General features: G+C 29.4%; 1 protein-coding gene across 2 annotated transcripts in view; it reads right to left on the bottom strand.

The window, feature by feature from the left end:
• LOC126736162 (chaoptin-like) overlaps window positions 1-2,569 on the bottom strand; it is a 186,026-nt gene extending 183,457 nt beyond the window's left edge. For both annotated transcript variants that reach the window (XM_050440393.1, XM_050440399.1), the window contains exon 1: window positions 2,323-2,569. In XM_050440393.1, coding sequence (XP_050296350.1) covers window positions 2,323-2,350 — 28 coding nt within the window. In that variant the 5' untranslated portion in view covers window positions 2,351-2,569. The remainder of the gene's footprint in view (window positions 1-2,322) is intronic.
• Between the last annotated feature and the right edge of the window lie 10,552 nt (window positions 2,570-13,121).

Here is a 13,121-nt window from a genome sequence, read left to right as displayed (position 1 = left end):
ATACCAAATTTTATTACTTTCTAATAAGCGATTTAGAATTTATTTGAAAAAAACTAGAGACCTAAATATTAAACTATCAGCCAAATTACCAAAATGTTATGCCAAAGTATTGTAATTTTTTTGTTTAGTGGTCTAGTGTTAAATAAATAATTAGAACACTTATCAAGGGAAAATACTGCATGAGAAATAGTTTTCGAAAAGCCTCCGAATTATTCTCTGTGAATTTCGCTGATAGGCATATTCTAAGTAAAACAATAGTGCAAAATATTGTAAATAACTATGAGACCAAGGGTACAGTAATTAGTAAATGCAAATACTTAGAGCAAAACAATAATGATGACAGAGCTGGAGAAAATAATTGAGATTTTGAAATGTTACTGCATGTTGAAGAAAATAAAGGAATTAGTAACAAAACCCTTGGAGAAGTTAAAGGAAAAGCTCATAGTATAATATTGCACATGCTAAAAAAATGCAAATACCATTCCTTTAACATAAAAAAAAATCAGAAACTAAGGAAACGCGATGAAATCCGAAGAGCAAATTTCTATTTTGAAGTTATGGAAAAGAAGAGTAATTATGTAAGTATCACAGGAATATTTTACGAAACGTTTGTTTTACGGAAGAATGCCCCTTACTTTAAATAATGAGTCAAATGTTTAAAATTCTCATCACTGAAATAAAAAAAACGCACATAGATATATTCTAACATAAATATATTTTAAAGAGCGAGTACTCTCAAAAGGTAAATATTTGGACGGGTATTTTTGGTCAGAAAATTATTGATCCTTTTTTTTAGAAAAACATTTAAGAGGAGACGCATTTTTGGAACTTTTACAAAACCAAATTGGAATAGTGTTGGAAGAAGTTGTACCTGTTAATGAGATTTAGTTTCAAATGGTAATCAGGTCATATCTTGAAAACGTATTTAATGGACGTGTAATTGGGCTGAATTACACTATTAATTAACTAACCAGGTCTCCGGATCTTTTATCAAACGACTTTTTCCTATCGGGTAACATTAAAAGTGTTATTTATAAAGATGTGCTTTATCAAAATTTAAAAGAATTAAAGTTAGCAATTTCAATGTCATGTAATTAAAAGATTACATATCTGCTTAGTAAAAATCTTAGTGAAGAACAGAATTTTACAGCCGATTAGGATATTATTTGGTGGTAAATGGAGGATTGTTTGAAATGTCAAGAAAAATTAATGTGTTACTTTATAAAAATATTTAGTATTTATTTTTAATACTTTTTTGTTTGTTTGTAAGTAGTTGTATTTATTTATAAAATCACTTAATAAGAAGTAATGAAATTTGGTATGGTGGCTTATCTTACTCGCACCTTTAAAAAAGTCTAATATAGTTTTTCTTGAAATATACATTGGAGCCAATTTTTGAAACTATCATAATTTATATGTTATATATCACCCGGTATAAGTTTAATTATTCCTGTTTTTAATATTTCGAGGCAAATTCCAGTTTTAAATATTTTGTTTATTAAGAATATAATAGGCTTCAGTATTTAGTTTATAGAGTGTTTATAATACAATATCTAATAATCAATAAATTACGAATTCTAATGCATATTGAGACATACAGCTTTGGATTTCTATGTGAATAAGTAAATAAGATCCAAATAGATTATGCCTTAAATTTTTAAAAGTTAAACCATTAAGTAACTACAAGCAAATATTAATTCTCATATTTTTTTTATTTATTTACAAAATAAATTTAATTTCTTACAAGCTACTTTCATTATTAAAATATTATAGAAGAAGCAGAGCTAAAACATCAGATTCTTGATTTTAGGGATTTATAAAATGCAGAATTCTTCGGAAGCAGAGAAAAGGGGAACGAAAAAGTGTTTGTGCATCCTCAAGACCCATTCCGGAAAATAGGGGGTATCAAATATACCGGAAAGGCTCATGGATGATAAATTTTAATGATGGATTGAGTGAGAAATAAAACAGGGTTCAATTTGAGTGTCACTCACCAAGAATATTTTTATGGAGAAATTATTAAATAAAAATAAGACTAAGATTTTCCAGAGAATTTATTATATTAGTATTATAAGGACTAATGGAAATAGCTACACATATATCTTAGTTTTTTTTTTTAAAGAAAAATCTTAAATGAGAATAGAGCAAACTGAAGAATTGGGGTTTCAGGAAATTTTCTGGACTAATGAAGAGTGCTGTTAAAAGATTTAATAAATATATTTTTTTTAAAAACCTTAGGTAATTACAACTATTTTTTTTTCAGTTTGCGCTAATATTGTAAATAATTAAACATAACAGCATATAATTCTCCATAATACATACCGGATTTTATTAACACAAACGGCAGCATAACATCCAAACTTGAATAAATTTTAATCTAATAACCACCACAGTATCAACACTTTTTCTTTAAAGATTTAATCGCAAAAATCAACACTCATCCATGAATTGAAAAACCATTTTCCGAAATATGTACAACTGGCGACAAAGACGAAACTGACCTGCAAGACGCAAAAACTCGTCCCCATAAGCAGCGTCCCGACGCCCCCGACACGTGAAGCGCTTTCGATGAAAGCGCACTGCGAACTTTAAACTTGCGAAGCACCGATTTTGGACGGCGGCAGGTGAAGTATGGCACAAAATGGGCTTGCGCTTCGACTCATTAGGGATGTTACGAGTGAAGTAGTGTCTTGGAACTTATAGGTGTCGAGAGCGGATTATGGAAAGATATTAATTTTTCGGAGATGTTTTCAACGTGATAATAATACTTATAATACTAATAATAATAAAAACACCCCGATAAGATTCCAAAATTTATTACTGAAGGAAAAAACCTACTTATTATCCAAGGGAAAACCTACCAAAGAGCCATCATTGCTTTTCTTAACTTTAATTGTTGCTTCTGTTGGTTTTTGTGGCTTTAAATTTTACCTCAAAACAGAAAAACTTTTAAATAGTCTCAAATAAATTATCTTTAGAGCCATAAATTCATACAGCTTGGTGACATAAAATCTTTAAAAAATATTATTCAAGTGTCAATTTATTATAAATTTGTGGAATAACATTTTAATTTTAAGCTTTTATTTTCTTTTAAAGCTTAAAAAGGCTTATACCAACAAATAATTTGACAAGTTGTCAGTATTTTTTATATAAGTTTATAGCATAGACAATAATTGTAATACTAAGCAATACACGATAGGTAAATAAACGTTTATTTTTGGTTTACACCAGATGTTCATTTCTGGTTAATAGAAAAACATTTTACCAATGGTGTTTATAAGGATTTATCGTAAATATTAACTCAAACTTAAACTCAAACGTAAAAAATGCTTTATTGTCAACATAAACATAGAAGTTGTAGACAAAGCCAGTCTATACTACATTTATACATTAAAGGAATAAAAACGAGAAACTAATTTAAAATAAAATAAAATTATATTAAACTTTGAAAAATACTTAAATGCTAATCATTAAAGAATTCACTTAAACTATAGTACGCTTTACTAGCAAGAAATATTTTCATCCTTATACGTAGGCTTTTTTCAGTCTTAAGTTGTCTTATTTCTAGTGGAAGTTTATTAAACAGCTTTTTACCTCCATATATGATAGAGCTAAGGACAAGTTCAAAATAAGGAATGGGTAGCCTCAACAAATAATTTTGTCGCTTATTATAGTGGCTTCCTAAATGGAGTTCCTGTTTATATTTTCTAAAAACTAAACAAACTGTTTCTAAAATAAAAATACAACACAGGGTTAAAATATTATGACTTTCAAAAAGCGGACGAGTCACGAGCCTTGGCCCCACATATATATCGAATGACCCTCTTCTGGAGTACAGATGCTGAATTAAAAAGTGAATTTGAACATGAACCCCAAAAGCAAATTCCATATCGAAGGTACGATTCGATAATCGCGAAGTATGCAGATCTGGTGATGGAGAAATTAAGACTGGTGGCAATAACCCTTCTAAGGGCGTAGCAGCCTGATAAGACTTTTCTACGTACATTCACAATATGGTCTTCAAATTTAAGGAACTTGTCTATGGGAAGACCCAAAGACTTACTGAACGGTGGCATGGTGATGGCTTCATTATTCAAACATATATCATTTGTATTACATTTAAAATTAAGGATATTTGTTTTAGTAACATTAAATGTCAAAAAATTTGCATCACACCGGTTTTTATTTTTAACAAATCTGCACGTATATTGGCTTCCATTTGATAAACATCAGAGTCGTGCCAGAGGATGGTGGTATCATCGGCAAACAATGTAAATTTACCAGTTACCTGCAGTTGTAGCAGATCGTTCACATAATTGAGAAAAAGTAGAGGACGAAGTACTGGTCCTTGCGGAACACCCACATTTATATTAAGTTCCTTAGAGATATCACCATTAAGTTTGACAGCCTGGACACGATTTGATAAGAAAGAACGAAACCACTCGAGGGCAGTTCCTCTGAAACCATAGTGCTCCAGTTTCATCAGCAGCACTCTGTGACTCACGCAGTCAAATGCCTTGGACAAGTCACAGAATACCGCTACTGCAACTTCACCAACATTCAGTCGGTTGTACAGGTGCTCTAGAAAGCTAAATATAGCATCATTTGTGCTCACAGACTCACGAAAGCCAAACTGCTGAAGACTCAATAGGCCAAACCTATTTAAAAATGAAACCATCCTCACCTTAACGAGCCGTTCCACTATCTTGGCTAAAGTAGGCAATAACGCTATAGGTCTAAAGTTAAAAGGGCAGTCGCGATCGCCACCCTTGTAAAGAGGAATAATCATTGCTCCTTTTAAGCACTCTGGGAAAACTCCAGACATAAATGAAAAGTCAATTGATTCGGCCAAGACTTGCAAAGCAACAAGAGGTAAAGCAGAAAATATTCTAAGAGAAAGCCCATCCAAACCTGATGAACTGTTATTCTTAATCTTAACCATTAACTGTATAACCTCTTCCACACCTGTGAGGGCAAAAAAGAAAGATTCGGCTACTACCACATTACTGAGATAGCTCCTGGGATCTATTTTTTGTGAGATATTGGCTGCAAGGTTACTAGCAATATCATAGTAGAAGGAATTAAGAACATTGGAATCAAAGGTACTTGGAATAACCAAGACATTATTTTTGCCCCTTAGCTCATTTAAAATCTTCCAAGACTCTTTTGCTCTATAGGAGGAAGTATTTATCCTCCTTTGAAAGTAGGTCACTTAGTCATTTTGATTGAGTTTCTGTAAATCTTGCGGGATCTATTATATTAATTTAAAAATGTTGCATTGTTCATAGCGTATTTCCTAATCTAAAAAAGGGAGCGCATATTTTTCCCAGATACTCGTAAACTGTTAGTATACCAAGAGTTTTTTTTTTTTTTTAATATTGACAACAGAAAAAGCAGTACTAAAATTATTTAAAACTATTTGATGAAAGCTATCCAGTGGGTTAACAGTAGTCAATACATTATTCTAACTTGACATATTGCCAAGCAAAGAGAATTTGCGGAAATTAGCTCTAGTATAAAATCTACCGCGTCTAAACTTATTCTCATTAGCTGCACTATTAAGCTTTACTAATCTCACTATTGCCTCATGGTCAGACAAACCGGCATTGATTGTTGTACACTGATTATCGTGTTGGTTAAAATTCGTACAGAAGTAATCTAGTAGTGAGGAAGAAAATGCTGGGATCCGGGTTGGCTGATCCACGTGCATCTTAAAATTAAATGAGTTTAACAGATTAAAAAGCATTCGATTTGATCTATTAGATTTGTCTAGAAAATTTACATTAAGATCGCCAGTCAGAATCAACATCGCATTAACCGAAATTTCACTTAAAAAGATCTCCAACCTTTCTAAAAACAATTCTAAATTAGCAGATAGAGATCAATACAATCCTAAAATATACAAATTTAACTTACTGCTAAATACAATAGAAAACTCGCACACCTTTTCAATCAATAGATGATCAAATCTGTCAATAGTAATAAACATAAACTTAGTTAAAAAAGCTTTCTCTAACATAATAAGAAGAGTACCACCATGTGTATATTGCTTGCGTGAAAATTTGGAAATTAGTACATAACCAGGGATATCAATAGGCTCATCAAACCTCAACCAGTGTTCAACAAGAATTAACACACTAGGAAAGTTAACCGATTCTAAAAATAGTTCTAATTGATTATGGCAACTTGATTATGGTGGCAGTTTTTATGAAAAAAAGAAGAAGATCCAATAGCAAGGGTGTCTATAGAATGGTCTAGTTGAGGCGTAACCGAAGACCTAGCTTCGATCAAGGGTGTATCGCTGATTATCTTGCTATTGCTAATACCCAAAGATACAAATACTAATTTGGATGACAGAAAAGTATTTTTAACATATAAAGATAAAAGTTCGCACATAGATTTGGTGACAGTACCTAAAATGTTGTCTGACATCAGTAATTATTTTCACAGAAAAGTTACGGTTACAGGTAAAAGAATTCATAAAAATGAATTGTATTGTAATATCTGCTTCTTGAGCACTTATTAAAATCGCATTTAATACAAACAATTACATTAGTTATCCTGCCAATTGATAGCAAGGATTTCATTTGGGAAACAGATGGCAATGTACAAGAAAAATCAAGACAAACAACAACAACATCATTCTTCGTATAGTTAACAATTAGGGGAAACGCATAATTACATAAGGTCTGGGCTGTAACATTACTAAACACATAACTACAGGTGTTGTATGACGACCTCAGAATACCTGAGAGAAGAGAAGAGAAACCTCTAGCACTAGAATCACCATAAATTAGTACATTTGATTTTGCTCGTGGATTGAAATGTGCTTTTGTTAAGCAGTTTGTAGATTTTGATTGACGATTTATAGTCATCAAATCTTTTAAGTTACTATTATTAAATAAAAAAACCTACACCACTAAATTTTTCTAAAATAGCTTTTATTCTTTAAATGCCTGTTTAGTTTTGAGCAAATTTGCATAATTTTTCTCACCTTGTTTACATCTCTTATTTTTCTAGATTTCTTTGTATATAATATTTCATTGTTACACTAGAAGATATATATACGTCTATGGAAAGTATATCGTATCCTATATAGTGTCATATATGTAATATCAGGGTCATCTTATTACATATTTGAGATGTAGTGCAGTGTAAAGACTAGCTATATCGTATATGATAAACGTATATTCTAGAGTTTAGTGAATGTATCTTGACTATATACAGATATACATATCTATATACAGTTGCTTATTATTATACACCAACAGTTTTTAAAAACTGTATTTTTGAGCACAGATAATAAAAAGTTGTCTAGGAATACTACTGCCATTTTTATGGCGATTGATTTCGAGAAATAAAATAGACTTTTTCCATGTTTTACTCGAAAACTTTAGGGTTATGTGAGAAAAGTATGGATACAAAAATATAGATTTACCTATAATTTTCTTAAAAAGCATTTTTTGTCAGGCAGTTATTTTCTGCAAAAAATGCGATTTTTATTAATTCTACCCTTACCCCTCCCACCCACCCCCCACAACTTACCAGTAGGAATTTTTTTCAAAAGTCATTGTTTTCGGAAATAAATATTATGCATAAATACCAGCTGGTTTCGTCATTAATATCTAATTTAATAGCATAGTTTGTTTATTTAAATTTAATATAATTATATATGTATACAAATAAATATTCAATACAAAAATAGTGGTATTAGATTAGATATTATGGACAAAGGGTGATTTTTCAAAAGAATTTCTTACTAGGCAAATATTTGGGGTGGGTGGGGGGGGGTAAGGGTTGTGTAGATGAACAACAATGTTTTTGCAGAAAATTTTCTCCCTTTTGTAAAGAGAATTGTATATAATATTCGTTTATTCTACAATTTAATAAATATACCTTTAGTATATTATATTTATTGATAAATATACCAAAACCAAAAAATCGTTAAAAAGATATATTTAACGATAATAATATATTATGTGTTGCTTGGAATGTAATATCGAAATAAAAATATGTTAGTGTAAAAATGTCTATGCAAGATGAATTAAATCAACTAATAACTTCCAAAGTGGCACTTGATACCACCTAAATAGAATTCAATTTTAATATATATAAACATGAGTTTTTAAGTTTACTTTCAACAAAAAAACTTTGCGTCCTTTTTTAAAGGCTTATTTAAATTTTTGATTAAAAATTTTATTTTGTATTACTAAGTAAGTGTTAATTTTCGAATTTTTCAAAATTAAGTACGCGATATTTTACAATTTTTAAATAAGATACCCGAAGTATAGGTACCCATTAATAACGTGCTTGCAAATGGTGTACATGGTCTTTTCCCACACCCCCTCTCCTCTACAGGGGTTACGTAAAAAATAATAAAAAAAATTTATACAAAACTCTTGGAGTTTCACTTAAAATCTTTTAATCCGATGTCACATTTTTTGTTTTTTAGAAATGTCAAATTTTCAATCGGCAGATACTCCTTTTATAGAACACCCAGTATATGATTTCATAATAAAAAAGGCCGAATTTTCTGATTTCTAATATATACGGTTTGACTACTTTTAATTAAACAGTTCTCGGAATATGGGGCTCCAAACGTTTTTGCGATTTTTAAATGGGAAATATAATCTGTGGATCAGACGAACTGGGCCGGACGTACATGGGCCAATTGATTGGCCAGTGAACAGTCCATACCTGAGACCTCTTAATTTGTTTCTCTGGGGTTACCCGCAAATTAAAGTCAATGAGCAGAAAACTAAAAAAGTGATATTGTAAAACAGTAAATGTATTTTTTTGTCTTAAATTAAAAATCGTTTATTTTTCCTGAGACTAAATTTAGTTTTTTTGAAATAAAGAGGAATTTGGGAAAAGAGGAAAGATGAAGAGGTCTGACACAAAAGTTGCAAAGTGAAGAGTTCCACGCCATTCCATATTTAAGCAGCACCATTCGTTTTATACCCTTTTAATTTTATTTTTGTCAGTGCTATAGAGGCAAGGTCCATATATGACATCGCCGTATAAAAAATGAGTAAATTTGTATACTAACTATTAAAAAAAAAAAGAATAACGAAAATTACTCATCTAATATTAATCCAAAATTAAGCGTCAATTAACTTACGTGATAAAATCAATGTGATACAGGGTGTCCGAGACAAAACAGTCCACCCTGAAAAGTAAATTATTTAACCAAAAGCTGTTGAACATCTCAAATTTAATATTGAGAGGAATATTTATTGACAGAAATTGCGTTTTTTTGACGTCATCCCTCACCTCCCTGAGCTCTCCTGTAAATTTTTTTAAGTTAGGATTAGAAGTCAAGTAATACCTTGAATTAAAAATAATTTATTATGTACAGAGCCCTACTTTTATTATTTTAATAATTCGTTCTTAAAAAATATGAATAAGCGTGGCTGACATTGTTCAAAAGTTTATGCTTGCATAAATTTTTTCTTTTTTTTTTAATTATTCAGGTGCTATCTTTAATCAAGAAAAAACAACATTTTAAAAAGTCAAGTTACTTTGATAAACACGTTAAAATAATAATATTTTTTAATCTAATTTACAATATTTTAAAAGCCTATAAGATAGAGCGCCACTATATGTCCGAGAAAAATTGGCCGTGAGAAAAATTTAACATGATACGTTTAGAGATCAGTGGATTGGGAGAAGATGTCCCATGAAATGGCCGGCGAGATCACCAGATCTACTTCTCCTCGACTTTTTTCTCTAAAGTTACTTAAAAACTGTTAATATTAGTTTAAAAAATTATTTATTATTTATTTTTAATACTTTTTTGTTTGTTTGTAAGTAGTTGTATTTATTTATAAAATCACTTAATAATAAGTAATGAAATTTGGTATGGTGGCTTATCTTACTCGCACCTAAAAAACTATATTACCTTAAAAAAGTCTAATATAGTTTTTTTGTAAAATATACAGAGGAGCCAATTTTTGAAACTATCAAAATTTATATGTTATATATCACCCGGTATAAGTTTAATTATTCCTGTTTTCATATATTTCTAGGCAAATTCCAGTTTCAAATATTTTGTTTATTAAGAATATAATAGGCTTTAATATTTAGTTTATAGAGTGTTTATAATACAATATCTAAAAATCAATAAATTACGATATCTAATACATATTGCGACATACAACTTTGGATTTCTATATGAATAAGTAAAAGAGATCCAAATAGATTATGCCTTAAATTTTTAAAGTAAAACCATTAAGTAACTATAAGCAAATATTAATTCTTATGATTTTTTTATTTATTTACAAAATAAATTTAATTTCTTATGAGCTACTTTTATTATTAAAATATTATAGAAGAAGCAGAGCTAAAACATCAGATTCATGATTTTAGGTATTTATAAAATGCAGAATTCCTTAGAAGCAGAGAAAAGGGGAAAGAAAAAGTGTTTGTGCATCCTCAAGGCCCATTCCGGAGAACAGGGGTATGAAATATACCGGAAATGCTTATGGATGATAAATTTTAATGATGGTTTTAGTGGGAAATGAAACCATGGTTCAATTTGAGTGTCACTCACCAGGAGTATATTTATGGAGAAATTATTAAATAAAAATAAGACTAAGATTTTCCAGAGAGTTTTATTAAATTAGTAATATAAGGACTAATAGAAATAGCTACACATATATCTTAGTTTTTTTTGAAAGAAAAAGTTCAAATGAGAACAGAGCAAACTAAAGAATTGGGCTTACAGAAAATTTTCTGAACTAATGAAGAGTGCTGTTAAAAGATTTAATAAATACATTTTTACAAAAATCTTAGGCAATTACAATTATTTTTTTTTAGTTTGCCCTAATATTGTAAATAAATAAACTTAACAGCATGTAATTCTCCATAATACATACCGGATTTTATTAACACTAACGGCAGCATAACATCCAAACTTGAATCAATTTTAATCTAATAACCACCACAGTATCAACACTTTCTTTTTTAAAATTTAATCGCAAAAATCAACACTCATCCATAAATTGAAAAACCATTTTCCGAAATGGTTAATAAAATGTTCATAAAAAGTTAATAAAATGTTTCCGAAATGGTGAATAAAATTTATTTGATACAGGGTGTTCGAGACAAAACGGTCCACCCTAAAAAGTAAATTATTTAACCAAAAGCTGCTGAACATCTCAAATTTAATATTGAGAGGAATATTTATTAACAGAAATTGCGTTTTTTTGACGTCATTCCACACCTCCCAGAGCTCTCCTGTCAATTTTTTAAAATTGGAATTAGGGGTCGAGTAATACCTTGAATTAAAAATAATTTATTCTCGATAGATCCCTACTTTTATTATTTTAATAATTCGTTTTTAAAAAATATGAATAAGCGTGGCTAATATTCTTCAAAAGTTTATGCTTGCATAAAGTTCTTTTTTTTCATTATTCAAGTGTTATCTTTAATAAAAAAAAAATACATTCCGAAAAGTCAAGGTACTTTAATAAACACGTCAAAATACTATAAGACAGAGCGCCACTATAATATATCCGAGAAAAATTGACTGTGTGAAAAATTTAACATGATACGTTTAGAGATCAGTGGATTGGGCGAAGATGTCCAATGAAATGGCCGGCGACATCACCAGATCTACCATCCCTTGACTTTTTTCTCTAAAGTTACCTAAAAACTATTATGCTTAAAACGCAATCAGCTTCACTCGATAATCTTCGGCAACGGATTATTACAGAATCTACATCTTTTCCAAGAGAAGTGTTTCTAAATGTGAGAAATGAGTCTGAAAATAAATTTTATTTTTGTTTAGCCTAAAATTCAACGCATTTTGCTCATCTAATTAAATAAAATAATACTTTATAATAATGTAGTTTATTTTATTAAACTTACACCTTGCTTTGACTTTATAGAACATTTAGAAAAATTCTTATGAAAATGAATACTACTGCAAAAGACCTTTAATTTGTGGTGGTTGTAGTTCCCCCTACCTGTAAAATATTTGTACCTTATTGCGCTTTTCTAACTTTTATTATTCTATGTAGTATATTTTTATATTGTGACAGCTTTCAATTTTTATTTTATTGTACTGTTATTGTTATTATTAATAATAATAATAATATTATTATTATTATTATTATTATTATTATTATTATTATTATTATTATTATTATTATTATTATTATTATTATTATTATTGTTATTAATATTGCTAGTTAACTTCTTATTGCAAAATCGATATTAAAAGCACTGAATTAATTTTGAGTGTCTTACCATCTTATGTTTATTGAAAAACATATTATGTGAAATAATAGGCAAAAAATATACAAATATAAGGCTTTGCAAGAATAAAAAAAATTTTGAGAAAAAATACAAGACGAGAAAAAATAATTAGGGTTCCTATATTACGATTATGAAATGGCGATGATTTAAAAAAAAATCACATTGTAGCGTATCAAAATTAAAAAAGCCTTATGAATTTTACAACCATGTAGGTAATATTGATTTTACTAACTTTTTAAAAATTTTGAAGCATCACTTTACTCTATATTCTCACTATTTCTCTTTTTCAATTTTTTGCGTTAATTATTACCTATTTTTTAAGAGAACAGAGAAATTAGGAAAAAAGGCATTTTTTTCTAAGGGGTACACAGAAATTATATTCGTACATAAGAAAATTGATTTCTGAAGTATTCAAATCAACAGCAGATCACTTAAGTCTTTGGTCAGACTTGTAAAGGATAAAATTTGAGTTCCCTAATTATTTTATTATTAATATACATTTTTTTAATATTGTTTTATAATTTTCTTTAATAAACACGTATTCACCTTTACCACAAACTTTAATGATGATCTCATTAGGACGGAAAATACGCCTTAATCTCACATGCTATCTGGACTATTCAAAGAAAAATCAGTAACATATTTTTAGTACTTTAGTTTATTTTTAACACGTTCAAGTTCCAATTACTTACACCAATCTGAACAAATTAACTTTTCAGATATTATTAGCTATTTGCGGGGGAGTTTTTTTATTAATAGCCATTTTCATTATAAAAATCTGTAAAGGTGGAAAAATAATTTTATCTCTTGCATGACCTTTAAGATCCACTTTATCGACATACCTTTTTCTAAAAATAAAT

This window comes from Anthonomus grandis, chromosome 1, assembly GCF_022605725.1.
Source record: "Anthonomus grandis grandis chromosome 1, icAntGran1.3, whole genome shotgun sequence".
Lineage (NCBI taxonomy): Eukaryota > Metazoa > Arthropoda > Insecta > Coleoptera > Curculionidae > Anthonomus > Anthonomus grandis.
The sequence above is the reverse complement of the archived record's forward strand: the minus strand, read 5'-3'. Positions and strand labels throughout refer to the sequence as shown.